At 46.8% G+C, this 27881-nt stretch overlaps 1 protein-coding gene across 2 annotated transcripts in view; it reads right to left on the reverse strand.

The window, feature by feature from the left end:
• Positions 1-2961: 2961 nt before the first annotated feature.
• The window catches only part of LOC124475490 (protein bicaudal C homolog 1-like), a 28687-nt gene continuing 3767 nt past the window's right edge, over positions 2962-27881 (reverse strand). The window contains exons 2-21 of one of the 2 annotated variants that reach the window (XM_047032153.1): positions 27312-27358; positions 22310-22379; positions 17098-17177; positions 16723-16881; positions 15972-16025; positions 13634-13822; positions 12231-12494; positions 11966-12097; positions 11170-11416; positions 10493-10654; positions 10095-10390; positions 9828-10008; positions 9519-9675; positions 9250-9415; positions 8631-8670; positions 7856-8010; positions 7462-7615; positions 6971-7245; positions 5963-6062; positions 2962-5153 (exon numbers count right to left, since the gene is read on the reverse strand). In XM_047032153.1, the coding sequence (XP_046888109.1) occupies positions 5020-5153; positions 5963-6062; positions 6971-7245; positions 7462-7615; positions 7856-8010; positions 8631-8670; positions 9250-9415; positions 9519-9675; positions 9828-10008; positions 10095-10390; positions 10493-10654; positions 11170-11416; positions 11966-12097; positions 12231-12494; positions 13634-13822; positions 15972-16025; positions 16723-16881; positions 17098-17177; positions 22310-22379; positions 27312-27358 (3062 nt within the window). In that variant the 3' untranslated portion in view covers positions 2962-5019. Of the gene's footprint in view, positions 5154-5962; positions 6063-6970; positions 7246-7461; positions 7619-7855; positions 8011-8630; positions 8671-9249; positions 9416-9518; positions 9676-9827; positions 10009-10094; positions 10391-10492; positions 10655-11169; positions 11417-11965; positions 12098-12230; positions 12495-13633; positions 13823-15971; positions 16026-16722; positions 16882-17097; positions 17178-22309; positions 22380-27311; positions 27359-27881 lie in introns of both variants that reach the window. The other variant, XM_047032152.1, reaches the window with a different exon arrangement.

Genomic DNA, 27881 nt, shown 5'->3' on the forward strand with positions numbered 1-27881 from the left:
GAGCCCCACTGTGAAGAGTTTAGCCTTGAGCACCGAGAGAGAGGCCAGCGGGGGGGGGGGGGGGGTTAGGACTGAGGGGTTGTGTCTGGGTTGAGAGGGTGTACTGTGGGAACTGGGAAAAGCAACACAAAAAAAGAGAACATCCTTGTGACAAGAACCTGTGCAACCAACGAAGATCAACCCCCTATCCCTGTACGTCAGGCCCAACACAGGACCAAAATATGTTCTGACAAAGGTCAGAGAGCAGTGTTTGAGCTTACATATTCCAGGCCTTATTGGGAGAAACTGCTTTTGAACAGCCCTTGTACACTAGTCATTGTTTGGCCCATGTTAGGAGGAGACAAACCCCTGGCCCACTGCCAGCCTGTGGCCTGAGCCTGGGTCTGTCTGTCCAGCCAAGGGAAGTGGACCCAGACCATGGTGCCCAACAGGACAGACCTGGGAGGCCAAACGCTTGACTGGCTCTCAATCACCCACCGTCTGCCTGTGTATGCACCTTCCCAACACACAAACACTGTGTCACTGATGTCACATCCCCTATCAGCCCTCCCATCCATCACCAGCATCACTTTTTGTTACATGTATTCGAGCATGCACGTCTTTTGCGGAACATAAGATATTCATTCACCGTCAATCTCAGTGCACGGTAATGAACCCATACTTTCCCCCCAGTATGTCATCAGCAGCTTTAAATGTATCCCAGTCTGTCCTCTGGAAATTCTAGCTGTATTAAACTATAAATAACCTCGGATAAATAATTCACAGGTATGACAAGACAGAATATTTCACATGCTCTAAGATCCCACAATGTCAAATGGGGTGTTCTGGCGCCCTCTAGTGTGTAGGAGGATGAAGTAATCTTGCAGAATGAATATTATGTAGTAAGCCAGCTCACATGAAAGGCTTTTTCCTGTACACGAGCTACATGAGCTACATAACATGTGTGGCTGTCAGTGTAGGTTGATGTCAATACAACAATGCCAGTCAAGCACAGGGTATAGCCTAATGATATATCTTCAGATTGGTCATAGAGAAAACACAAGCTACAGCTGGGTTGATGGAGGAACATTCATCCTTGGTCCCAGGGCACGACTAAAAGGGAAAAGCAAAAACTGCCAAGAAAGGAAGGGGAAACCCTACTGCCTGAGGTCAACCTCAAACGACACACACACACACACACACACACACACAAAGGATGTGCCATGTGATAGGCAAGAATAGTCAGCTCTAATTAGGGCTGACTGGATTAATGCTCTGATAGGAGGGTCAGAGAGCCACATCCTCTAGGGGCTTCCTTCTGTTTAATCAGTAATATTAGAAAGGCAATTATTTAGATTCCCCCCTCCTCTCTCTCTCTCTCTCTCTCTCTCTCTCTCTCTCTCTCTCTCTCTCTCTCTCTCTCTCTCTTTCCCTTCCTACTTGATCTGTCTCCTGCCCACACAGTAAATATTGTATATTCTCATGAATATAATGAAACCAAATGCTTGTTACTGTAGCCTATAATGTGAAACAGATGATGGTGGAAACAAAGAATGAAGAAAGGAAACACATATTTGACATGTCTGATTTCACAGTATTTCACAGTATAATTATCCATAATTATCCACATAACCATGGCCAGTTCATTTTTCTGGAGTGGATGCTATGAACATCCTAAAACTCACATGAATGACTTGATGAGTGTGGACAACTTGTGGTGTAGTATACACACAGACACTGGGGACAGCAACATTGCGGTGAGATAGTTGCACACATTTATCAGCAAGAAAAGCAATCCTTCCTTCAAGAGAAAAAAGAAACAAGACAAAAATGTGAATTGTTGCTGTTTTTTCTATAGCAGTCGTCACCACAAACCACCAGTCAGATCCATCAGACTGCATTCCTGCTGTCTATACAGTAGCTGATGGAATGTGACTGTCTTTTCACTGTAAACACCTAGCATGGTCATGGCCAAGGAAGTGGCGTGGTGTTAGTAGAGAGACACCTATTCTAACATCTTATTAGCAAATGCCGTTTTTACATGCGTGAAAATTGAGAAGTGAGCGTACTAGGTGTGAGTCGCGATGTAAGTATACTCTGCAGGCTTCTGCATGCCCTTGACTTCTTGGCAGGGCCAGGGACGTTGAGACTAACACCTCTGATTAAAAACTCCAGCGCTGCAATATGTCTCCTTGTCTTGTAAAGTGCTAACTCTCGATTTTATGAGATGCCCCTCAGCTGAGGCGTTAGCAACCACCAGTCTTCATGGGGTCAGAATAAAGCTACTAAATCATATTTAGCATAATTATTCCTTAAGGGATGTAAATAGAGAGAGAGACTGACGTCAGTTTTGAAGTGTTGCTGACGCCTTCCCAGAATTCTCTCTGGCCCACATGGTCGTCACGCCATTCCGGGGCTGGACGCCTCTGTAGCACAGAGGTGACATCACTGACATAGTTGTTCAGTTCTGTAAGAACTACGGCTGGCTTCCATCCTGTGTTCTAGGGAGTGGTCGCTTTCTGGCCCAATTACACTCAGTTTAACTTTGTACAGACCCACAACATCCTATTACTTTCTATATGCAGTAAAGTTTGTTAAAGCAGAGCTTGTGTGAAACGTGTATGTGCTTGTGGTTCACAAGTCCAGATATCTGGACCTCCAGGGACTTCCTTTTTGGTCTTGGGGCAAGGTTTGGGTCCCACTTGGGTCACCTACCCACTAGATCTGGAGGGGCTGGGGGTCAGCCAGGTTGGGAACGTTTCCTTCAACACGGAGGAGCTACTTAACCCAACATCTTGTTTAAAGGTATAAAGAGAGAAAACCTCACAGATGTGCAAAGCCTGCCCCGTGGCTAACAGTGTTACAGTAAGTTAGTTCAGAGATTGAACCATATACAGGTATGTATTTATAATGTAATGTATACGCAATTATGTTTATTTTAAAGGACAGTGATGAGACAGTATAAAAAACACTCACTTTGGTAAAGACTATGATTTTTAATGTTTTGTAACAATGCCTCAAAATGGGATATAACAAATATAAACAGTATCAAAACTATGGAACAACTTTCTCTGAGAACAGTGTGACTAACAACTGCATCTGTGACTAGTTCAAAAGGTCAACTGTAAGACACTGGGAGATGTGTAATCAACAGACGTGCTGAGTGTGGCTATACTCAAGCCATGCCATTTGTACATTCATTCCATAATATATCATGTCCCTCATATTATCCTTCTGTATTAAAGTATTCCTCTGTCATTACAACTCAACTCTGTTGCTAGTTTGTGGAATAACAATCGGTTGGCCGGCAGGATGAACTCTGAAGTACCAACAAGTACCAAAGTAAAAATACATTAAGCATATTTGGATGGAGGTATTTGAATGGGCGTCACCAGCATCAAGGAGGTGTGAAGATTCACTAACTTATCATCTAGCCCTTAGCTCTAGGAGCCAGGCCATGTTCCCCCCCATCTCCAAACCACCTCCTTTACACATGTAGAGACTGTCTCTCTACAATTCCCACATGATGACTGGGAGTTTACAGCCCTACATAAAGTACAAGTCTCTGTTTTAATAATATTCCCTGTTTAAAATAATTGTGTTTGATATATAGAAACTGTGAACCGAACCTTTCCTAAACACGTAAATACCTGTTGTACCTCTAGCAATACACAAAGTCAGCATTCCATAATTTCAAAGTCAAAACACCATTTTAGCATTACAGTAAAACATTGGATATTTTCTAAGACACTGAACTGCCCAAGGAAAACTGTAACCATTCCATGAGTGGTTTACATTTACACACACACCCTGTACCTAGTGGCCGTGTACCTTCTAGAACTGGGGCTTAATGTCTGTTTGAGTTGCGCTTGATTTCAACAGTCCTGCAGCATGATCAAGCACATTTTATGAGATGAATCCATTTGTTCCGCTGGACCAGGACAGATCAATCAAGCACTCCTCAACTCATTATAAAGGCCTGCAACACCGAGTTGAGAATGAAGGAACATTGAATACAGACATGCAGAGAATAGGCATTTTTGATGCAAGGCACTGCTGTTGGTTGTCTACAACTAGAAAAAATGGCTTTTGTAACAGACAACTATGAACATTCACAGTTTGACATCAACACAACACTACCTAATGTCCTTCATTGGCGGAGTGTAGAAGTCCTATTGGCTAAGTCTGGAGATGACAAATGTTGTAACAAAAACAATTTCAGGACAGGAAACAAGATACAAAAACTGTACAATCAATACTGAATAGTGTCCACATAGTCCTCACCTACACTGACTTTACAGAACATGGATGCTCTTTCCACATTCAGATATGTAAGGCAGCGACACATCTTTACAAGGCATGAACTCTTCTCTTTGGGTGGTGCTGTTGACGTGTAGTCTCACCAAAAACACCTCATCCCAAAGAATAGGACCATGCACAGATGGTGTTATTGTGTTATAAAACACAACTTCTGTTCTATAGAATGACATATCCCACAGTAGTTAATCCCAGAATTGAGTTTAAGGAAGACACAACTAATGCATTGGCTTTAAATAATATAGGAATCCATAGAGAAATTCCTCTGTATGTACCTCTAAAGGGACAGTTCACTAATGAATTCTGGGCCATTTTCACAACTCCCTCTAGAAATTCAAATCCAAACAACCCAAGGATTTCCTGTAGAGTCCTGTATTATTATTGACATGTGGAGCAGAGGACAAATGTATCCACAGGCAAGTTATTTGGTAATAAATCATTTAAAGTGCAATAAACTTGTATAACACCAATGGTATTTGATTTCCCTTAAAGGGTTGTTTTGTCTGCTCCTGTCTGGTCCCTTTTAGAGATGTCCGCTCTGCCACCTCCTGGCATTTGAATCCTTCAAATATGACCCTTGGGTATACACACACACAGCATACACAAAAGAAAACCCTAATCAACACAGGGTTTTAAATGGCCTCTTCCTCAATGTTCCTTTTTGGGGTTACTGTTTTGTCCAGTTGGCTGCAACCGCTGATGAACTCAGGGCTCTGATTGGTTCTACCATCTGCCACTCACACTAGCGATGTCTGTGTGGAACTGGCGCGTTAGCCGGCCACTAGCGCCCCCTTCCAGGAAGGATGACCTTATGTTGGAGGCAGGCTCAAACAGCTTCCTCCTGTTCTTGTTCAGTTCTGATATAGAGGGAGGAATAAATAGTTTTATTTAAAAAAAAAATATAGAAGCCCATAGGATTAGTTAGCAAAACACATTCCTTAACACCAAGACAAAAATAAAATAAGTAATTCTTCAGCCTATCTCGTCTTCATTCTGGAACAAATGAGGTTACTTCCAACGTCTGAGGGCAAGGAAGATGAAGCACCCGTCTTCAAGATTGGACGAAAGTAAAATAAGCAATGCTCCCTCTTTAAGACTCTTTAAGTGACTGGACTGTCAGCACACGGTGATCAGCACACACTACCTCAGTTCCCAGGTTGGGCCCAGACTGCAGCATGAATGCACTATTCCAGCCAAAGGCAACACAGGGCCCGACGGGCTGCTGTTAGGAGAGGGCTTTTCATGTGAGAGGAGTGGCACTCTCTGTTTATTGTGCTCTGGGCTGGCAGACAGACAGGACCTGACTGGACCGAAGATGAGGCAGGACGTTTATGAGGATGAAAGAGAGATGGAGTATGTCTTAGATGTGTGTGTGTGTGTATGCTCGTGTGGGAGGGGACGTGCGTTACATGTGTATTGTGTGTGTGACTCCAGATGACAGTGGGTCGGTGAGTCCATGTTGGCCTGTGAGCTCAGTAGAAACATAATGATCCAACCAAAATCTTCTCCTGTTTTCTGTAGCCTGCCTAGCCACACCAGGAAGCCAAGGAACTCATATATACGTAAGTTCCTTATTTAAGTAGCTAAGGTTATTGATATTTCAACCAAGATCCACACTGTGTTTTGTAACCACCTGCGATCTACTCTTGAGTGTGTGTGTGTTTACCTGAGATGGCTAGCAGCATCTTCCTGCGGGCTCCGAAGGTAGAGATCCCCAACTCCTTAAGGTCCTGGTCTGTCAGGGTCAGGAACGTCTGGAGATCAATCTAACAGACACACACACACATACACACACACACACACAGTAATCAGTTACCACATACAGTTATTGAAAGTCACAAAAATGACAAAGCATCTTACATTGATAAAATGTAGGGCTGTCAAGCGATTAAAATATTTAGTCGCGATTAATTGCATTAATTGATATGATTAATTGCTATGATTAATTGCGATTAATCGCAAAATTATTCAATCTATTTAATCTGTTAAATTGTGAGGGAGTTTTATTCACTCACAAACAATGCTGCTGTATAATAAACATCCACAAAATTAGACTTATTCTGGAATACAAAATACATTAAAGCCTACTACGATATCCTGCTCCATAATATTCAAATCTCACTCAAACATACTTCATATACTAAGCAACCACAGATTGACCTTAATATTGAACAATTTAGTTTCTATCTTGTTGAACCCAGTCAGCTGCTCGCTTCTTTTGCGAGTGTTGTCTGCCATATTACCGAAGCAAACGCTGCTGCTGCTACTGCTAACGCTGCTAACAGCTGTGTGCTTTGCTTGCATGTGATAGTTTAAACTGGAAGTACTCTGGTGATAACTAAACGCAGCCTGATAATCAGTACAGACAGCCTTAGTTTTCTCAACCGAGCTGTCTCGCAACTTTTTGAAATGGAACTTCCCATCTAAAATCCCTCTCTCCATCATTCAGCTACCGTCGGCAGTCGAAATCATGTGACGACAGGTGATTCCCAGGGTCAAAAAAGAAACCTGCGTTAACGGCACAATTTTTTTTTGTTGCGTTAAAGTGAGATTGCGTTAATGTGTTATTAACGCGTTATTAACTCGTTCACTTTGACAGCCCTAATAAAATGACATTGTGCCTGTTCTCAATCTTTTCTATAGTGCTCTGTTCTGTGCTGACAGGTTATGTTACCTCCTGCTGTTGGAAGATGTCTGTGTACTTTCCCAGGCCCAGCTTGCTGAAGAGCTCAGGCAGGTCGGAGCCTTTGAAGGAGGAGTTGAGGCTGCAGGCCTTACTGGAGGCCAGGGAGGAGGCCAGGGATGAGGCCAGGGAGGAGGCCAGGGAGGAGGCCAGGGAGGAGGAGAGGGAGGAGCCCAGGGAGGAGGAGAGGGAGGAGGACAGACAGTCTACGTAGCCTCCTCCTCCTCCACACCCCCCAGCACTGCTGCTGCTCAGGTACTGCTCGACTGGGGACAGCGCACAAGAAACATCAGCAAAAGACATTGAGAAAATGTTCTAATGATTCCTGTAAAGTATGTTTTTATGTATCTATATAAACTGATATTTAGTGTTACTTAGTAGACAATTTTATTTCTTGTTCAATTATGATTGCAGGCTGTGTCATCATGCAGTACTTGGTGCTTAACCAGGTTCAGTCGGGAGAGGTGTCACACACAACGCACCTGCTTTGTTCTGCTTCCTCTTGGGACAGAGGCCTGATGGGTATTCTGAGTGGGCGGACAGAGCCAAGCTGTTCCTGTCTCTCCAGTTGTCTGATTCACTGCCATTTCCCAGGACCTCCCTGCTATTGGAGCGGGACAGGGACAGAGGTGGATCCTGCTAGGTCACAGAGGCAGGGGGAGGATCAGTAGGAGCTCTGTTCACACATACATGACACAGAAACACACAGAGTTCACCCTGATACCCAGACCAGTAAAGGAAAACCAAGGATTCATCCCAAAACAAGACAGTCAGCTAAACATGAGACATGTTTCCTTTGGCCTTTCCCTGAAGGATACTGTGGATGAGTAAGGGAGGTGTCTGGTACGTTCCTGTGGTGTTCCAGAAGATTCCTACCTCGTAGGTGGTGCTCATGGAGGGTTTGTAGGGTACATGGTTGGCCCTGCGCAGCTCCTTGATGGCCTCAGCAGGCATGGACTTGGAGAAGCCCAGGCCAGACCAGGTGTTGGTCGGGGTTCGAACCTCCGTCACCACTGGCTTCTTCAACATGGCTGGAGACAGACAGCTCCATATCAGTGGACACTAGGATCATGCAGCTACAACAATGATATGTGTTGACAGTTGATTGATTTTACTAAAGTTCTCAGTGCTATTAGAACATTTACCAAGTTAGAACATAATAACAAGTAAGAGACCAAGTTAGATTCAAATCTGTTCAAAAATGTCCACTTAAAAGGAATTGAATTGGAGGCAGACATCCTAACCCAGACTGCGAGATAAATGACATGCTTTCACTGGTCACATCATCATTACTGAAAGTTACAGAGGGCATTACCCTCAACAAAACAAGACATTGTGTGAGTGTGTGTGTTGGTGTGTGTATACTGTAAATCAGAAATAGAGATATAATGATATGCTGGGGCCAGCCAGACTAGTAGCTCAAGAGCTCCAGGCTCTGCCTACACACTGCAACCAGACAACATCTTTTACAATTTGTGTCATTTGTTATGGTATGTCATGGCTTTATTTTAGACTATCAACACTCCAGGCTTTATATTTATATAGCCTTATGATTAGTATACTATTTATACAGTACTCCATTAAATGCTCCAGTGAAAATACAGTTACACTTTATCTTTCTCTCTCCCTTTCTCTCGGACTCCCTTCTTACCTTTAGTTGCCAGAAGTTTCTTCTGCTCGTAGTCAAAGGCCTGCATGGTGAGAAACCAGAGACAAATTGTGTTTATATTCTACAAGTTATACAGCGGGCAGGTCACGCAGATATGACCTACGTTTCCCCCTCACGGTCCAGTCAGCCCACTGTTTATCATGACCCCATTCTGTCACCAGGGTTTAGTAGGGCTGCAGTCGCACACTCTCTCATTCTAGGGTGATATTCCCATCTGAGCTGACATGTCAAAGGGGGAGCGAGTGGGAGGGAGGGAGGGAAGGAAGAAGGTCACAAGGGCTGAAGTGTGTTTCCATACGGCCATGAAGGACACCAAGAGATGGGAAGTGCCATAGACACATGTAAACAGAGGAGATAAGGAAGATAGACATTGGAAAAACAGAAAGATGGTGAGATGAGAGTGCGGAGAGGTAGCCAGAACATTTCATCAACGAAGAGGAAAATAGTGCGGGACAGGTAGAGCTTGAAACAGGGGGGGTCACACAGTAGTTGACATTGAGTATCAGTAAACGGATGGAAGGATTGAAAGATGATAGATGGAGGGACGTAGTATGACGCATGGCCTGAGGGACATGAGGAGGAGCCCTCCATGCGTCCATACCTCCATGTTGGCATACGAGGGCTGAGGCTCCAGCCTGATCCTGTCAGAGGTGTGGTGCTGGGCAGCTGCTGCCCGTTCCGCTGCCCTCTCACTGCCTGGCGCCCGCTTGTCTGCCACAGGGCTGTCAGACGCACTGGAGTCAGAGTCAGACAGGAGGCAGTCGGAACTGGACAGGGTGGGAAGGGGAGGTTCATTAACTTACTTGACCTAAGGCCGTTAGAGGGGGAGGTTGTGTAGAATGCTTGGTGGGGGTAGGATGGGGTACTTACTGCAGGTGAGAGTGCTTGGAGCCCTGCAGCAGATCCAGAGCCTGTCGCTTCCCTGAGGCGGTCTTACAGGAAGCCAGCATCTGCTTCAGCTCCACGCCACTTCCTGACTGGGAGGGGCTTCTGGGCATGCCCACCTCCACAAAAGCATCATTGGAGCCTGGAACACACAACCATGCACGTCAAACACACACTTTCTTCTTAGCACAGCTCATAATCTCGTTCATTCAAATACATCTGTTGTTCCTTCATTCCTTTCAGTTATCATTGTTCATACGTGACTTTAAAATGTGAGTTATTCAGTTCCAGTACCTTGGTCCTGGACAGTCTTGCTGGAGCAAGGTTCTGACGGACAGTGACTGCCGGGCTCCTGGACAGAGTCGCTGTGGTTACTATGGTTGCTGTGGTTACCATGGTTGCCGTGGTTGGGGTTCAGTACCTGGTCAGCCAGGCAACCTGCTGCTGACATACGACTGTACACGGAGCTGGGGTGCTGGACACACACACATCATTGTTACATAACAACATAGACATTCTTGATAGACTCACTCATTGAAGAAGGACCGTCCAAGCTCCTACCTTGACAAGCCCGTTGAGCACACTGACAGCCTTGCTGCAGTCAGGGACCCCATTGGTCTGGGAGTCTCTGGGGGTGAGGCCAGGGGGAGGAGAATGAGTGGAGTGTGTGTACACCTGGAGAGGGGTCAGGCCTGGCGGGGGGGAAGGGGTGGAGTGTGTCTGTGTGTATCCCTGAAGGGGTGCGAGGCCGGGGGGTGGAGACGGGGTGGAGTGTGTGTATCCGTGGACACTGGACAGCAGGATGCTGGTGAGACGGGCCTGGTTGGCTTGATGGATCAGCTGTGGAGGAGAGAACCCTGGAGAACACAGAGAGAGAGATGCCCTCAGCCCTCTGCCCTCAGCCAGGACGGAGACATACAGGGGACATCTGTGTGTGTTTGTGTGTTGGAGAGCCTTACCAGGTGTGCCGACCGTGTTGGGGAGGGAGGGGGGCCAGGGGGTGGGGGTCCCAGAGCCGTGGCCAGGGGTGTGCAGGGGGCCGACGGAGCTGTTCAGAGCGTTGAGCAGAGAGCTGTGAGCAGCGGAAGTGGACATGGAGCCTGAGACTGGACCCAACAGACCTGAGAGAGAAAGAGAGAGAGAATTAGTTAAAAGCCTAAACCAATGCCTACAAATATCCCTAGGCGTAAACACACTACAGAACTCTCCATCAGACTCAATCATGAAAAAAACAAGTGAATGTTCAGGGCCTGTGGGTTAGAAAACAGTCATTACGCTCCTGAAATACACATCAGATCAGTCAGAGCTACAATCAGCAGAAGCTCTGCTCTGTATAGAGCAGGTCTCTACCGCACAGTGGTTAGCCAGTCCAGGAAACAAGCTAGCTTTACTAACTGTTGACGCTATATCCAGTATCCATGCAGACACAACTGAAGCAGAGCCAGCACACATAGCTCAGACCTGCGACCGGCGGAACAAAAGCTACTAAAATTACCAACACAAACCACCAGACAAGGTTGAATTTGAGGTGAATCCAGCTCTGCGACTGAAATGTGAGGACGACATGCTGTCGTAAATAAACAGGATGTTTGTGAATAGTGGGAATAGTTGAGATTGTGGATGTGTTTCGTCTCACCCAGGCCGGTGAGCCCCAGGCCAGCAGCTGCTGTGGCCGAGGCCAGGATATCCAGCGCTGTTGGGGGCCCGGCTGGGCCTCCAGAGGGGGGGCTGCAGCGGGACCCGGGGCCGGGGGAGCAGGGCGAGGAGGAGGAGGAGAGGAGAGGTGGAGCGGAGGAGAGCCCGGTGGTGTCCAGACCCAGAAGAAACCTTCTGGCCTCGTACATGTTGACTGCATTCCTCTCCACGCTCTTTACTATTACAGACTAGAGGAGAGGAGGGAGGGAGGACGAGGGGATGGAGATGGAAGGAGTGTGAAGAGCAACAGATGCAAAAAGAAAGAGTGAAGAGACAGAAGTGAGACACCAGAAGGGAACCTCCACTCTCCACTGACAGAGAGTTGGGAGTCACAGATCCCGAGCTTCTGGAAAGCCCTGAAAATATCTTTAGCTTCTCTCCGTTCCACCAGAATCAGCCAAACGGACCAGCTCAAACAAAGCTATCAGGTGTCTCACAGTAACACAAGGAGCCATGCTCCACACTGATCCACTGGAAGTTTAGAATGGAACCCAAGGCTCCTCTTATTCAGATTTACAGCCATGTTGAGGATGTGGAGGGAAACACAGGGAATGTTTCCACAGTCTATCCAGAACCACAGCAGGAATCCAGCTCTGATCTACAGAACCAAAGCTCAGGGGTATGATTATAGTCTGAAACTGAGGTGGTTTAGTAAAGACTAGAAACGTAAAAACTGCTTTAGCTTAAATGTATTTGTAGAGGAAACCCAGGCCTGATTCCTGCTTGTGTGTGCGTACCTTATTGGGTTGTTTGGGTTTGGGTTTGATGCTGATGAAAACGTCCAGCTGCTCCATCAGAGAGGAGACCACTTGTGGATCTACCTCCAGCTCCTCTTTAATGTCAAACATCAGGACCAGCGGCAGACAACCCTGCAACACACACCCACACACAAACACACACACATTGTGGAGGGGATACCACTTGAATTGTGCTATGATCAAGCTACTGAAGACAGTGTACTCTGATCACTTGTCTATGGAGTGGCGTAGTCCTGGGTCTTACCATGAGATACTGTCTGGCCAGACACACGGCCTCGATGCTGCCCTGGACGAACACCGTGGACTTCCTCGGGGCGCCGCCTCCCGCGCTTCCCGGCTCGGGGAAGTGGACCTGGGCGCCGGTCTTCTGGGAGATGTGCTTGATGTTGGAGGCATTGCGGCCCAGCATGAAGAGGTGGTGCTGGGGGGCGATGTCCAGCTGGGTGGATACAGAGATGGCCCCCGCCAGGCCCCCCGCCAGGTGCTCCAGCAACACTGCTGTGCCACGCTGGGGTGGACAGAAGGGGGGGGGGGGGGTAAACATGCAGAAGGTCACACACACAAAGGGAGGGAAGGACACACAGAACATAGACATACAGCCAGGGCCAAAAGTATTGGGAGCGACATACATTTTGTGTTTGCAAAGCTTGTCGGGCCTTGGCATAAAACGACTGCTAAGATCATTTCAGTAAGTCATATCATCAGCACAGGGGAAAGTGTGAACTCGTTGTGGCCAGGTAAAATCACTCATTCTGAATGGATTTTAAGAGCAGATTGACTGCTGTGAGAGAGGGGACTATTTGCATATATTTAACATTTCCGTCCCCAAAAAGCTTAAAAAATATGAAATGTGCCTTATTGTAGTCCAGTATTTTATAGAAACGTGAAAACATTTTCCTCAAATACTGAACCAGAAAACTTTGCAAAACACAACATTTGTCATTGCCAAAATGTATGACCACAACTGTACACATTCGTTTGTAAATGATTGTGGTAGTGCACAGTTGAGCACAGCACATATGCGTCAAAGCAGAGTTGTAGTTGTGAGCAGGACAGGAGGCTGGCCTGGGTTTACTCTACACACTGGGTTTGGCATGCCCCTCTCTGACCAGACCTTCTAGCACATACCACTCATAGTAGGAGGCCCACAGACTAAATATCTTGCTTTCACACACAAGCACAAACACATGCACGCATATGCACATGTTAACACGCACACCATAGGTCCATCCAGAGAAGTGTGTTCTGTGGGAAAGGAAGAGGCCAGGCTGCACACACACACCGACTCCAAGGTCAGGGGGAGTGTGGGGGAACCAAGACCACTACACATACAACGTACAAGCCTACACACTCCAGATCTAATTCCTCGCTCCCTGCCCCTGTCTCTACACAGAATGCCATAAGCAAGCCTGTGGCCAGCCAGCCAGCCAGTCAGCAAGCCAGCCAGTCAGTCTGCCAGAGCATGTACGTGGGCCATCTCTGAGGAGGGGAGGAAGTCATGAGGAAGATGTTACAGTAGCTTTATTATTTGCAGGCACAGTAGTATAAGGGGTGCACAGTATGAAAGCAGGGATTTTGTTGAGGTAAACCAAACCAAATAATCAATCAAAGCATGGACGTAGGTCTGACGTAGGTCACACACCCTACCTTGACATTGTCGGCGTTGTTCTGCGACCCGCGGACCACGCCTGTGGTCCCGTAGAGGCGCGAGCGCTGTCTGAAGGCCACGGAGATGTTGTAGGTGTGGGAGATGTGCTGGATGGCCGGGGAGCTGGGGTCAGGGTTCACCTGGACCATCACAGGGAGCTCAAACATCAACACCAGGGGCAGCAGCTCCTGGGGGGGGAAGGAAGGGGAGGAACGGAAGGAGGAGAGGAGAGAGAGAAGGGTTACTATGGCCAAACACACACTTACACAAACATACACATTGAGGTGCAGGTACACAGGCAGACACACAAGAGTTACAGTTGAGTCTGGTGTGCACAGGGTACCATCAGAAGTCACATTAGACCTCGGCCCCAAAACATGGGCCTGATCAGATCCATATGCTAAGGGGCCACCTTGGGGAAGGGGAAGAGGGGGTTCACTGTATGGCTCAGTTCTGCTCAGTTCTGACTAATAGGGGGGGGGGGGGGTGCACAGATCCTTTTCCGGGACTCTCTCTAGGAAACCTATGGTGGATGTAAGGATTAGTATTGAGATGAGTCAACCAACACTATAGAAACCATATGTTTCTTGGATAGACATGATCTTATTATCACAGACATTGTATTGTTGATGTATGCCCGGTATTTTATCACCAGCGTGCTGGATGGGATCATTCACCCTGAACAGTGCACTCAGAGACTTTGGCGGATCAGGGACTCTCTAAAAATGCAGACCATTTTATGTTTGTGTTTTTGAAGCAGTTCTGCAGCATTAGAGAAGTTTGTTTTATAAACAGAGTTGCCTAGACGTCTTAGCCTGCTCCTGACCCTGTTCAGAGTCACTGCTGCATGTAATAAAGTATTATGCATAATGGGAAGTGTATTGACTTAGACAATTTATTAACAAGGGCTTGTATAATAATTGTGACTCATACCACAGGAATGTGAACCATAGAGAATGCGTGGCTAATTTTTAAACAGCCTAATCTGGTTCCGGCATCAGGCCTGCAAGGCACAGTTAATCTAGTGGACTGAGTTAGCGGACGCCTACGAACTTGTTCCACAGGAAACAATGGGAGAAATGGGTTTATGTCTGGAAAATCTGCATCTCTTCTTGGCAGGTAAATGAAGAGACCAGTTGTTTTCAGTTTTTAACAAATATTTGAACAAAGAAAGAACGGATAACCCCCCTCCGTCCAGCTGTGAGGATTTGGGTGAGTAGGTCTGACGTGAACACTGCCTCAGCTGTCCACTTGGTGGCACTGTGTCAGGATCCCAGATTGGTACTGACTGGAATTCCGCCTTCATAAACAGAAAAAAAAATAGAAGGGAAGGCCAGTGGTGGGAGATGGAATTTCTACTGGCACCCTCTAAAGTAGTCACGCGAGGAGTTGGAAAGAGATCGAGAGATAGAGAGAGAGACCACTCATCTCACCACTTTTATGTTGCTTATATACTCTGGAGCCACGGCCCAAGGCCTCTGTATTTCCAAGGTGCTCATTTCTTACAAATGTCTTGTTAAACAATGGTTGAGCCCTATGGTTGCTGGCTGTGACTGGGGAGGAGAGAGAGAGGGGGCTGGTCTAGCTGTGGTTGGGCCCCTGTGCAGACAGAGAGGGAGACCGCCAGTCCAGCACCACACTCCACCTTGTTATTCTTGGTCCTCTACGGAGAGGAAGCACGTGTGTAAGTGTGTGTGTATGTATGCAGGTTCAATAGCATGCAGAATGTGAGTGTGTGCCTGTATTTCCAGCACTGTTGAAACCTGAGCAGGATTTGAACCCTGGGACTACACCCATGGCGTACCCAGCACACTACCTTCACCTCCTTTACCTCCAGCTATCCCATCCCCTCCTCTTCCTCAACCTACCCCATCCCTTCCTCCACCTACATCCTCATCACTTCCTCTACCTCCCCCTTTTCATCCTCCTCCCACCACTTCCACACATCCACCTGGATCTCTGATGTAGATGTAAGTAGAACCAAGACAGACTGATGTAGAAACAATGACATTCAATAGGACAGAATGTCAACAGGCTGTTGACAAAAAAACTGTATTAAGGATTTGGGACTGAGAGTTATTTGCTGTTTGCAACGGAAAACGTGCAACATGTGGTTCAACCACGAGGCCAGCCAATCCACAAGGTTTATCATCACAGCTGGACCAATCAGGGTCAGAGTCTTATTCTCCTAGCCTTGGCAGCTGTGTGGGAGTGTTTGTTGTGTTGCCATGGAGATGGAGACGCGGGGGGTCTGATAAGTGCGTGCACACCAGAACTATGCAGCCCGGATGCAGAGTCGAAACAAACACACACGTGCGTGCAGTTGTCGTTACTTACTCTGATTTTTGCTCTGGCTGCTTCTACACCCCCTGGTTGACCAGCAATGGATACCTGAAGGAGGGGAGGGAGGGATAATATGAGAGAGTTTGAGACTGAGAGCCAAAGATATTGAGACAGACAGAAACAGACACCCCTAGAGAAAGTAACATAGATAAGAAACAGAGATAGCGGTGAATAATAAAAATAAAATCCTCCATTCATGTCTTGCATCATGTACACTACTCTGGGGGGAAAAGTGAATCCAGTTGGTATGTTTCACCACTTCTTGGAGCAGCACACAGACACACACAGTTTGTATTATTTTACATAATCTGCGTTTGGGTCTAACTGGTACCAGGGATTTCCACTCCAGCCCCTGGTGCTACCTGTCACCAGCTCCCCTCAGGATCCAGGGAGAGGGGGAGGGCTGTCTCAGCAAGGGGGAGCTGGGCTTCCACAATCATATCTTTGCTCAATATCTACATTCCCCCATATCAACAGGTTGGGAAACACAGCTCACTTCACCACAGACTACTCCAGACAAACTGTCCCCTTCTCCTGCATTTTACTCCTCTATTCCTCACCTCCTCCACTCCCTCTAAATGAAGCTATGTAGATCCACAAAAACAGGCACACTTTCCAATAAACACAAACACACTATCCCCCGGGCAGTCAGACAACCATCCAACCATCCAACCATCCAACCGTCCAGCCAGCCAGCCAGCCAGCCAGCCAACCAGACACTACTGCACCATAGTATCAGACAGACCTGGTTGCTCTTCTCTGCCTGGTTGTTGCGGTTGGAGTCAGGGAAGTGGATGTGGCAGCCGGTCTCCTCCATCACCTTCTTGATGTTGTTGCCCCCCTTCCCGATGACGTGGGAGTGCTCTGTGTGGGACACGTCCATCTTCAGGGTCACACGGTTACTCTGGCAGGAAGACACAGGAAGCACAGCAGCAGGACTGCTGATCACACACAGCATCTATCCACCGAACGTGGTAGGATCGGGGAGGCTGCATGTGTATAAACCGACCGTGGTGAAAACAGGTACGGAGTGTTTGCATCCATCCCAGTCTGTTTGGTGTCTGACAGGTTCTGGCTGTGTGTGTGCTTGTGTGTATCTATCCATGTGTCCTCCACTTACCTTGGTGTCAAGCACTGACATGATCCTCTCCTTAGCCTCCTTCACACTCTCTCTCTTCCCACACACCTTGATGTGAGGGTCTGGGGACAGAGAGAAATAGAGGGAGATAATGAGTGGAGTATAAGGAATCGAGGGCTATACAGACAGATGAGGGTAATATACTTATATGACTGTCATTCCAACCAGCTCACCCAGTCTATCATCTTTGTCTCAAACACAGTCTTTGTCCTACAGTTCTCTGGCTGTATGCTCATAAACAGTCAGTAAAGTACTGTAACATCCTCCAGAGCAAATCCATTTCTGGACCATTACTCAAGGCTCCACAGCTGCATGGAGCTTTAACCCAAAACTGGACTGACTAAACCAGAACGAAAACTCACTTGTAAAAAACTATTTTTTTTAAATGGGTTGTTGAAGTCCATGGGAGTTGCCATCTTCCCTTGACTGGAAATGTTACTACAGTAGACTTCCCCTGATGGTACCAGAGTTAACTTTCATGCTAGTCTGTGACTACTAGGTCTGGGCCTCCGGGGGAATGTAAGATGGTTCTGAATGCCAGAGGCAAAAGAGAGAGAGAGAGGGGGGGAAACCTTTCTAAATTCCTGTACAATGCAGCGGTGTCTCTCCTGACCATGAAAACTAGAAGAACAATGATTGGTTCTGATTAAACAATTTGACCGCAAGGAGAAACTGGTTGTGGGGAGGAGAAAAAGAAAGACATCCAAGGCTGATCTAAAGACTGGCTAGCTGCGAACCACGGCGCCTGGGGAAAAGAGCATTACACAAATTACATGTAATATGAGCATTCTCTGAGGCCTAATCCTTGCTGCCTGGAGACCAGCCTGCTAAACTGGGAGCTGTCAAACTCCCAAACCACACAGACATATTATAATCTGGATGGGATTCTAGACCCTAGTTGATGCAGCGCGGTGGGAGTAGGAAGTGGGATTACATTGGAGGTCGCAACATCACGATTTCCTGCCTGTCATCTAGTGTCACTTTGCCTTTGGTGAGCCTTGACAACTGCTGAGGTGGTCAGCTAGTAACAGCAGGCCGACGCCACTTAGTCACCACTCAGACTTTAAAACTGTTATTGAAGGAGGCTGGAAGTACAAGGCTTACTCACTGTGTTGACTGTTCACGGAAATCTCTATAGAAGTCTTAATAAGTGCTATTGACAGACACTTGGAGCACTTCATCAGAGTATTGACTGTGTGTGTGAACCAGCCGTGTCAGTGTCCAGGCCTTCGCTCGGCACCCCTCTCTGTGGCAGGGGCAACAGTGAGTGTCAGGTCGGACACACACCATGTGCTGGTGCCTGTTGACAGAGCTGGAACACAGCAGGACAACACACAGCCGTGACAGCACACACTGTGTCACACACACACGCATACACACACGCTTACAGATGGACAAGTCACTACAGACACATCAAGTTATGCCCTTTTGCACAAGGTAGTTAGGTAAATACACACACACACACACAGTCATTATGGGGTAGTAGAGCTGAATCATGTGACCTAAAATGGATAGATGCTTTCTCTTGCTGACAGAATGTTTTTTGGACCCTCTGTTACACTACATCTGGCGTGCATGTACTGTACGTTCTGTACTGTAACCACTAAAACACACACACACACACAAACAGCTGTGTTTGTAAACTTGCTCTGGACCTGTTGATTGGAAGATGACAACAAATCAAGAGTTTGAAGGTGAACGAAAGCAACCATGCAATCGTCTTCAACCAAGTCTAATCCCTGGGTATCAAAAAAAGAAGTGAACATTTGGAAAAGCAATGTTCTAAAACAGCTCATTCCCTGTCCTCAACTCAACATGCAATAATGATTCCAACATTTCCTTTCAAGCTACCTTTTATTTCAGTTGGATTCCATGCCTTTTCATCAAGCAGTAATGGAACAAGTTCTTGAGCAATAAACCGACAGAAAAATGTGACTTTGCTCAACGATAATAACCAATCACATATTCAACACTTATAAGACCATTAAGCTGTCACGAATTCTGGTGAAAAACTGGAGGGATACAAATTACACAAAGAGAGAGAGAGGGACAAATAAAACGATAGAGAGATAAAGACCTTGTTTTTGAGTCCAAAAGCAAGGGTAAGACACAGGGAGACCTAAAAGATCAAAGGGCAGAGGCAGAATGGCCAGTTACTGATGGAAGGTTCCGTTGAGTCTCAGTGATCGTGTTGTAGTGGAAGACTCGGGCTGTCCCCTGGCTGTTCTCGTCAGAGAGGCAGGAAACATATCTGTTTTTCTACAACATACTTTGAATTGTTGCACAGCCATAAGCAGGGGCTGCACACAATTTCAGCAGCTCAAGGGCTTTGAGATTCTTTGGACCTAAGGGCACTGAAGACACACACACACACACATATACACACATGCAGTACGGATGTGACACATATTAAGCCACACGCTCACAAACAATTCTGAAAATCCACTCACAACTCTGCTATACTGTTCAGACATCTCCACCTCTGTCTCCTTAGCGTCCACTTTAAGTAGAATACCATCTGTGTATATGATATCACCAGTGAAGACAACTGATTAATGCTGTAGGTTTTAAAAGGAGGGGGCAGGGGGAGTAAAAGGGGAGTAGGACAGCTTCCTGTTGCTTCACAGAAAAAGGCCAGCTCTTCGGGGAATAATACACTGTTAAAACAAAACAAAAAGAATGTTCCAGTAAAGCACATATCTACTCACACACACAGACACTTTCAGTCCATTCATCAAAAGTGTTATCTTAAACCAATCATCTAAAACCATATAGCAGCCCGCTTCAGCCGATAGCTTAATTAGCCCTTATGCTGCCTTCGGGTCACATGACCCGAAGGTTCACAACAAACCATTGATGTGTTGCGACAACTTTACCCAAAACAAAAACAAATAAAAAGCATTTTCTTTCAACCTTCTCGATGTGGTGGGTCTGAGACAGTCCAACTGTTAAAAGAAAATGCTTCACTTTGTTTTGTATGCGGTAAAATTGTCGCAATACGACGGTAGGTCACAATGACTGATGGGTCAGAATGGTCATAACATTCTAACAACCACACAGGGCTGTTGTCATGGTGACAACTCATTTTCATGTCCGAGTGTATCGGGTTTTTTTTACACTATAACAAATGTCTGCAGGAGTGATTCATCTCCCTGGGAACCGGAGGAGACCGGGACTGTTGGCCCAGACAGGGCCATGACAATGGGGTCCACAGGCCACCGTAAAACCGGAGAAGCCAGCATTCCCTCTGGACCCTGGACAGTCAACCTGGAAGCATGGCACCACACCAAACCAATCAAAGGCCTGGCTCTAGGTTTCCAGGGCAACGATCAAGAAACTGTCACGTGTGAGTATGACAATAGTTGTGTGCGTGTGTGTGTGTGTGTGTGTGGGGGGGGGATAGAGTGTGATTGCACTGAGTAGCTCCAACCAGTGTTGTTCCAGCTGCTACCCCATAGTGGACACCTACAACATAGGCAGGCACCACTCTCTGGTGCACCAATATATCAGCGCAGAGCAGGGCAGTCTGGGACTGGCAGGCCAGGCCACAGGGACAGAGCCTGATTTATACCCCAGGTCATGGTTGCTTTGGCTGGGGTTTGTGAGGGAGGAGAAGTGAGGCTAAATGTCAGCCAGGGTCTCTCCCTAGGTTTATGGGTTAAGCTGTTTAAGGTTTTGGCCAAACTTGTCGACTCTGAGAGGACCAGGGGGCCTCGGTCAACAGAACAGAATGATTCCTGTCAGGATGATCATGATGATGATGAGGGGCGAGGTGGCAAAGGAACAGGCCAGGAGTAAAAGAAGGAGAAGGGGACATAAAAAGAGGAGGAGGCGGATGAAGGGAAGGAGGATGAAGAGGGTAGTGAGAGGAAGGAGGAGAAAAAGAGTGAGGATTCAAAAGGTCAACAAGTTAATAGATACATCTCCTCTCTCTGGTGAGTCCTCCTCTCTAAGCAGTCAGAGTGAGCCCCCTCTGCTTTAGATCTACTGGATGTATCTGGAGAAGTCCTACAGTCAGCTGGTCTCATACCACAGGCTCAGAAGGTCTCCCACTGGTACACCCCGGAGTGTTCTGGAAAGGGAATGTTCTGGGAGTGTTCCAAACTCTAAAACAGTCTGAGTTCTCTGTTCTGCAGGGTGAGGTGGATGAGCTGTCTATTTCAGCGCACTATCAAACACTCCTACATGCTCACTGTTACAGTCAAACACCGAACCAGCACTGACCAAAACAAGCACCCGCAAACACACACATAAACTCACACACTCACAGACATGCAGGCAGACAAGACAGGGTGCTGTTCTGACTCTAGGGACCCTGTGAGTTGGAGTCTGGTGGTACCCCCACATGTCAGAGCTACGCTGGTGTCTCTCTATCTCTAATTAGTCCAGTTGCTGTACACACTATCAAGATAACTGCTCATCGTTATGTAACATTCCTCTCTGTTTAGTCAACGTTCCACAGCATCTGCCAACACATACCCACACACACACACATGAACACACACACGCCTGAGATTGGAATGACCTTCGACCTCAACCTCAGCCTTCACTAAACAGCTGAGTACCATTTATGGATGAGTGTACGCAATGTGAGAGTGAGGGTCGGATCAGCGAGTCTAGAGGATCCCTGATCTAAAACTGGTATATTAGTGCTCTGGTCTAAGTGTGCTGTTATTGTTGAGATGGACTACGGCATTGTCACTGAAAGACAAGCGCTCCATCCTTGTTCGCACGAGAAAGCGAAACAGCAAACACAGGAAACCGTCCCGCTAGGGTCCAGTGACCAGACCGTAAACACCACCAGACCTCACTAGAACATCACAAGGCATGCGAAGGAACGGATGGAAGATCCCTGTGGAGAGTAAGGGACCACTGAGGGTTTAAGAAGCTTCCTTGTCCACCATGCTTGGCTTCCACGGCTTGAGTGAGATCACAGCCCGAGCTCCAGAAAATTCCCTGGAATCAATTTTGGAAAATGACATGCGCTTACATGTCCCTTTCCGTGCCACAAGCCTTGCAAAGGGCTTTTTTAGGAGTGTTACCTAGGGTGTACAGTGCAGTAGAGTATCGTCCACTCCACCCATCCCCTGTAGATACTCTAAAGGAGATCCGGATGTGAAGGTACATTCAGCGGTGGACATCCCTGTGGGGAGGTGTTTGATGAGACAAACAGAGGCTCCCACTAAGGACTCACCTTTCTTGGACTTGGCCCCGATCTTCAGCTTGGACGGCCAGGCTATCTGGGTCCTGGTCTCCTCCATCACCTGCAGGGGAGATCATTAGACCATTAGGACAAAAGGACTTGTTGGAAGGAGAGAGATGAAAACATTAAACACACATACACCAGAAAGTCATGACAAAGAATTCCCATTTTCTCATGTCAGGTTTGGATACTGTACAAATGTGTGTGTTTGTGTGCGAGGGTCCGTGTGTGTTTGTGTGAGAGAGTCCAAACAAAACAATGTGAACCATGACATTTACAAGACCACCGCTCCACAAAGTTCCTGTCCAGAAACCAAGGGATTTATTAAGACGAAGGACAAAAATGCAGTTGGTGAGCTTGGAAAAAGAGCCATGAAAAGCTTGAAACCCAGCCCAGAGAGTTTCTAGCTGTCTGAGATGTAGCAGGGTGTCAGGGTCTGTTGGTATGACTGCTGCCAGCTTGAAACACTGTTCACCCTGGCCCATATCTTGGTACACTGAGTCAATCTAGTAGATGTACACACATTTGGATAAACAACAGTGAGTCAATGAAACCAAGTTCAATACATTCTCATCTGTGTTCAGTACAATACAGCCATGGAGTGATTGATATGGAGTGCTCTTAAACCTCCATGGTAAAGCTCTGCTGAGCCTCCTGCCTGGGTCCGCTGGTTCAGTCTGGCCCACGGCCCACTCTCACACCCTGGGGGGCGGTTGTTCTGTTCAGGAGTGGACACTGTTTATGCTCTGGTCATGCCAGAGGACACACACACACATATTCATACATGCACACGCACACACACAGATTCCATCTCTCTGGACAGGCACATGTTAGTGTTTTATGGCGTGCTATCAAACACTTTTTTTTGTTTTGACAATTTATGTCAGTAACGTCAGTAACACAGCAGCCACAAATGCCCACCCTTACAGCACCTACTGCATTAGATTCACTGAAATGTGACACAGCATTAGAGAAGTGAATGAAAGCACACACATGCTCAAACGCAGATGCACAAACGCGCATAAACGCACGTGCTTACAGACACACGCATATCTTACACATTTCGACATCATTTTGTCGTGGGATAGAGTCCTGTTCTACTCGGGACTGAGTGTGCTCCTCCAGTTGATCGATAGTAACCTCTCAGACGTACTCAGGGAGCCTGTCTGTCTGTCCACAGCACACCTGTTCTCTCCCTCTCTGGATCCCTCTGGATCAGCTGCAGGCTCCCCCCAGAGCCTACACACCTGAACGCACCAGCCAGGACACGGCACAGAACACCCAGTCCACACCCGCACACAGTCCACACCCCCACACGGCTCAATTAGGACAATGTCAAAAGAGTGTGTGACTCCGACTGTTAGTTCAGCTGGGTCCTATGAGACCTGCTGAGCTGGCGAGGAGGAGGAGGAGGAGGGAGCAGGATCAAGATGTGTTTGGCCTGCCTCACCCTGGCTGTGAATTCATGTGTCGTCTGGGAGGAACACAGGGTGTCCTGGATCCTTGCTGAACCCTGGTCCCACATCTGCCCCGTGACATCCCGTTTATAGTGATCCTATTAAGTACAGCCTGGTTCTAAAACCAATTTTGGTTTGGCTTTGATGATAACTTGTTTCTGATTGCCTGGATGATTTGATCACTTTATCTTTAAACGTACTGACAATTGTACATTCTGTGCATTTTACAGCTCTTGTGAGTCATTTTCTTCTTCTCTTACTACCCTTCACATTTACGGTGAACGCAGATTTCGTATAGTGTGGCGGATACTCCGTGGTGTTGAGCTATGTTTTGCAGTAGCTCCGTTCATACATACCACAGCCCTATGTAATGGACCTAGTGACTAACTAATAAAAGAGAAACTGAAATAACTCCTTCCTTAATGAAATACACATGGCTAGGCTAGAGTGCTTCCCAAACACTGAACAGACACATCCATACACACACACACACAGTCAGAGAAGAGTCATAGCCGTATTGTATACGGCAACATCTGTGAACTATTAAATGGACTCATCACCAGTAACAAAGCAGGACCTACACCAACGCACAACTCCTCGGGTTCCTCTCAGTGGACTTCTCTGACCAGCATCAACTTCTCAGGACTCAGACTAAGCTATGATCTCAGCCACTTTAGATTCAGAGATGATTCACAGGGGATTTTGAGCCTGGCTATTTATAACCACACACACACACGTTATTTTGATCAACATTCCCTCAAATAAAAGCTGTAATTTGAGACCAGCTCCTGACCTGCCTGCCTGAGACACAGGCCTGTATTGTCATCCTAAATGAACTGGCTGAGCGTTCTCTGGCCCCAACTCTGGGATGAGCAGTTATCTCATTTCATATCACCATTGTTTACACCTCAGATCTGCTTAGTCGTTCTGTCAATGGAGCTTCGCATAATACTGAACGTGTATGAGTACTTGGGGTCTGGGCTGGTCCAACACACAAGAGCCAAGGGATGAGCTGATCTTAGATCAACTTGCCAAGGCAGAAAATCCCAGCAGAAACGACCCTCGGCCAGTTTATAGGAGCATTACTATACTCACACACCCACACACACACAATGTGAGTATAGAGATATAAAGTATTAGAAACACATGGGCATCTATCCCACTCACAACCTGGTGCAGGGCAGGGGGAACCCCGAGCTATGGTTATGGTAACCTTAATGAAGACAGAGAGGAATACCCCACAGCCTCAGCACTACATCACTTCCCAGAGGAAGCACGCACAGACGGTAAGAACACAGACGAGTCATCTCTCACACTGAGTGGGAGGAAGAAAGGAGGATGAGGGGAGGAGGGAGGAGGAAGGAGAGTGGTTCCATATGATTCTCTTCCGTGAGATACTGTTATCCCAGATAATTCATACACAAACTGTCTCCCACACGTTCATTGTGTTTGTCACCCTGATTCTCCTTCACCCTCTTGCCGTGGTGATGTCAGTCAGGTGACATCACTGTATGATGTTCGTTCGTTTCCATGAACGCAGTTAGAAGGACTTCAAGGTGAGTCACAGTAGAAATCGAACCTCTAATCCCAGAGTGCTTTAGAAGGTGACGGGTCAAAGTAGAAGAAAAGAGGTGGTGGTTTATATTACTTACGTGTTAATGCATGTGTGTGTGTGTTTGTCTAAAGATAGCTAATAAATCAGTCTGGCAGGAGGACTAGGAGATCAGCAGGGAGCTTCAGATCAGCAGAGAAGTTCAGAAATATTAGAAATCTCAGCCATCTAAATCTTCTTCTGTAGATTCTCCAGGTGACATTAGCTTATGAGAGTGACACAGTCTGGTTTGTTCACTTCCTTACAATATGCTACTTGATTACTTGATTACTAACCAGAGTAGTATACCTTAGCCTATAGTAGAGAGTAGAGTACAAGATGGTCCCACAGATTACAGTACAACACAATACAGTAGAGTCCAGCAAAGAAGGGTCTGTCAGAGTACAGTAGAGTCCAGACATGCACTAAACAAACCCCCCAGGTGTTGAAGTCCTGGTGGGGGTTGTGTGTTCAGTAAATGCTCCTGTCAGTGAGTATTGTAGTGGGGGTGTTCAGAGTGACACAGGACCTGTTAGGAAGCAGCTCTGGTGAACCACTGTCACCTCCACTCACTTTGCTAACCACAGCACATGTGTACACACACACACACACACACACACACACACTCTCAGGCAGGAGTTGTACACACTTTAAAACACACAGGTGCAGTTCTAATATAAAACATTTGTGCTGCCCTCCAGCTTCACAGAAGCCATAGAAAACAAGCATAGGTAAGCCTGAGCAGGGGACCATGTGGACTGTGGGCTCAGAGCAGGATTGTGCTGACTGTACGCCTATACATGTCCCAGATTCAACACTGCAGGACACAAGACATGCTTTCACTGACTGGCAGGAGAAAGGCTTTTAGATGAATTGAGAAAATACACTTCCATGCATCTCTGTCAGCCATAGTGTTGGGTTTCTAGTTGGGTTTGTACCCTGTGGAGCTTCAGGCTCTTCAGCAGACCTCATCTCCACTCACATGGTGAAGGGAAACACTGGAAAGAAGTCTGTGTAGAATAGCCCTCAGTATGGCTGCTGCCCTGAAGATCACTGTGTGTGTGTGTGTGTGTGTGTGTTTGTGTGAGAGAGCATGTGTCCATGTGTCAAATGATTGATTGCCTGTTAAATGTTGCTTGTTTTATTATTAAAGCAGTATTGCCAAAGAACACAGGGAGCCCAGCTCAAGACTTTCAGCAGTTAAAACGTGGTTTCATGTTAGAGGTAAAAAATGTAAATTAAAAAGGAAAGAGAAAAGAAAGAGAAAGAGAGAAAATCTACCTAAAAAAAATTGAAAACCATCGAAGTCTCATTTGTCAGTGTCTCTGGGTAGTGGTCTCATTTCACATTCCCTGGCAGAATGTTTAGAGAAAGTATATCTTTTCTCTCAGTGGGTTTCAACGTAGCCCTGCCAGCCCATGGTGGCCTAGTTTATCATGGTTTAGCAAGCTCCACAACGGTTAGGTGGAAATAAGCCTTCACACATCCCAGGGGCTCTCCAGGGATGCCTGCTGAAACAGCAGGACACAAGAGGCAAGACCAGGAACCCGGGAGGAACCCTGTTCATAATCAACCTCTCAACCCCAGGCTGTCGCTAAAGGGACAGTAGCCACGTCTATATGCAGCCTCTGGGAATGAAGGCCCAGTCCACTAAACACTTCTAGCCGCCAGACACTCTACCCTATTTGGTTTTAATGGTCATGAACAGACCCCCTAGCTTCTGTCCCTAACACAGAATAACTATTTTGCCTTTCCGCTGTCAGTTATTTCTTCAATATTTACCTGTTTAAACATTTAACCTCAATTGTATTATGAGGGCTGTTTGACCCAGATCCTGGTAATCCCAGAGGCCTCGCTGAGCAGCTGAGCAGACCTGAAACATGACTCTGGGCAGGAGACTGCATGACGACCCGTATGCTGGTCGTAGGATGAGAGATGGTCTTACCTTCTGGAAGAAGTCCTCGCCTCCGTTCACCCTGCTCTCAGAGGCGGCTGCCGAGAAGAAGAAGAGGACATGTTAAACATTTGCACCCTGCAGGTAAGGAATCACCTGCTCATATCCAGTCTCCAACTCACTATTTACAGCTCCGAAGCTTTAAACATGCTTCATCATTGTTACTGCGGCTCCATCTGTTTTATCAATCCAGATCGCTCAGATTGCATTTCAGATCGTGGTCACTGTGAACTCCTCAGCTAAAACTGTTTGTGGTAAAATAGAAGAATCTGATCACTTCAAATCCAATTAAAGGAATGATGATATCAGTGTGCGGAAACCATGTGGTTTCCAGCCTGGCATAAGATGAGGTAAACTCAATGTACTCAGTGAGAGTTAATGACAAAGTCGGCCAACAAAAGCTTCTCTCTAGAACACGCTAGGATCATAGATCAACTGAATGATTACAGTCAAGATGACATGAGCACAGAACCACACACAATCCAATAAATCACAGAGACACACAGAGACAGAGACAGACCTGAAACATCTTGACGTGAATCTTTGAAAACAAATCCACTA

The sequence above is a fragment of the Hypomesus transpacificus genome, chromosome 13, assembly GCF_021917145.1.
Source record: "Hypomesus transpacificus isolate Combined female chromosome 13, fHypTra1, whole genome shotgun sequence".
Lineage (NCBI taxonomy): Eukaryota > Metazoa > Chordata > Actinopteri > Osmeriformes > Osmeridae > Hypomesus > Hypomesus transpacificus.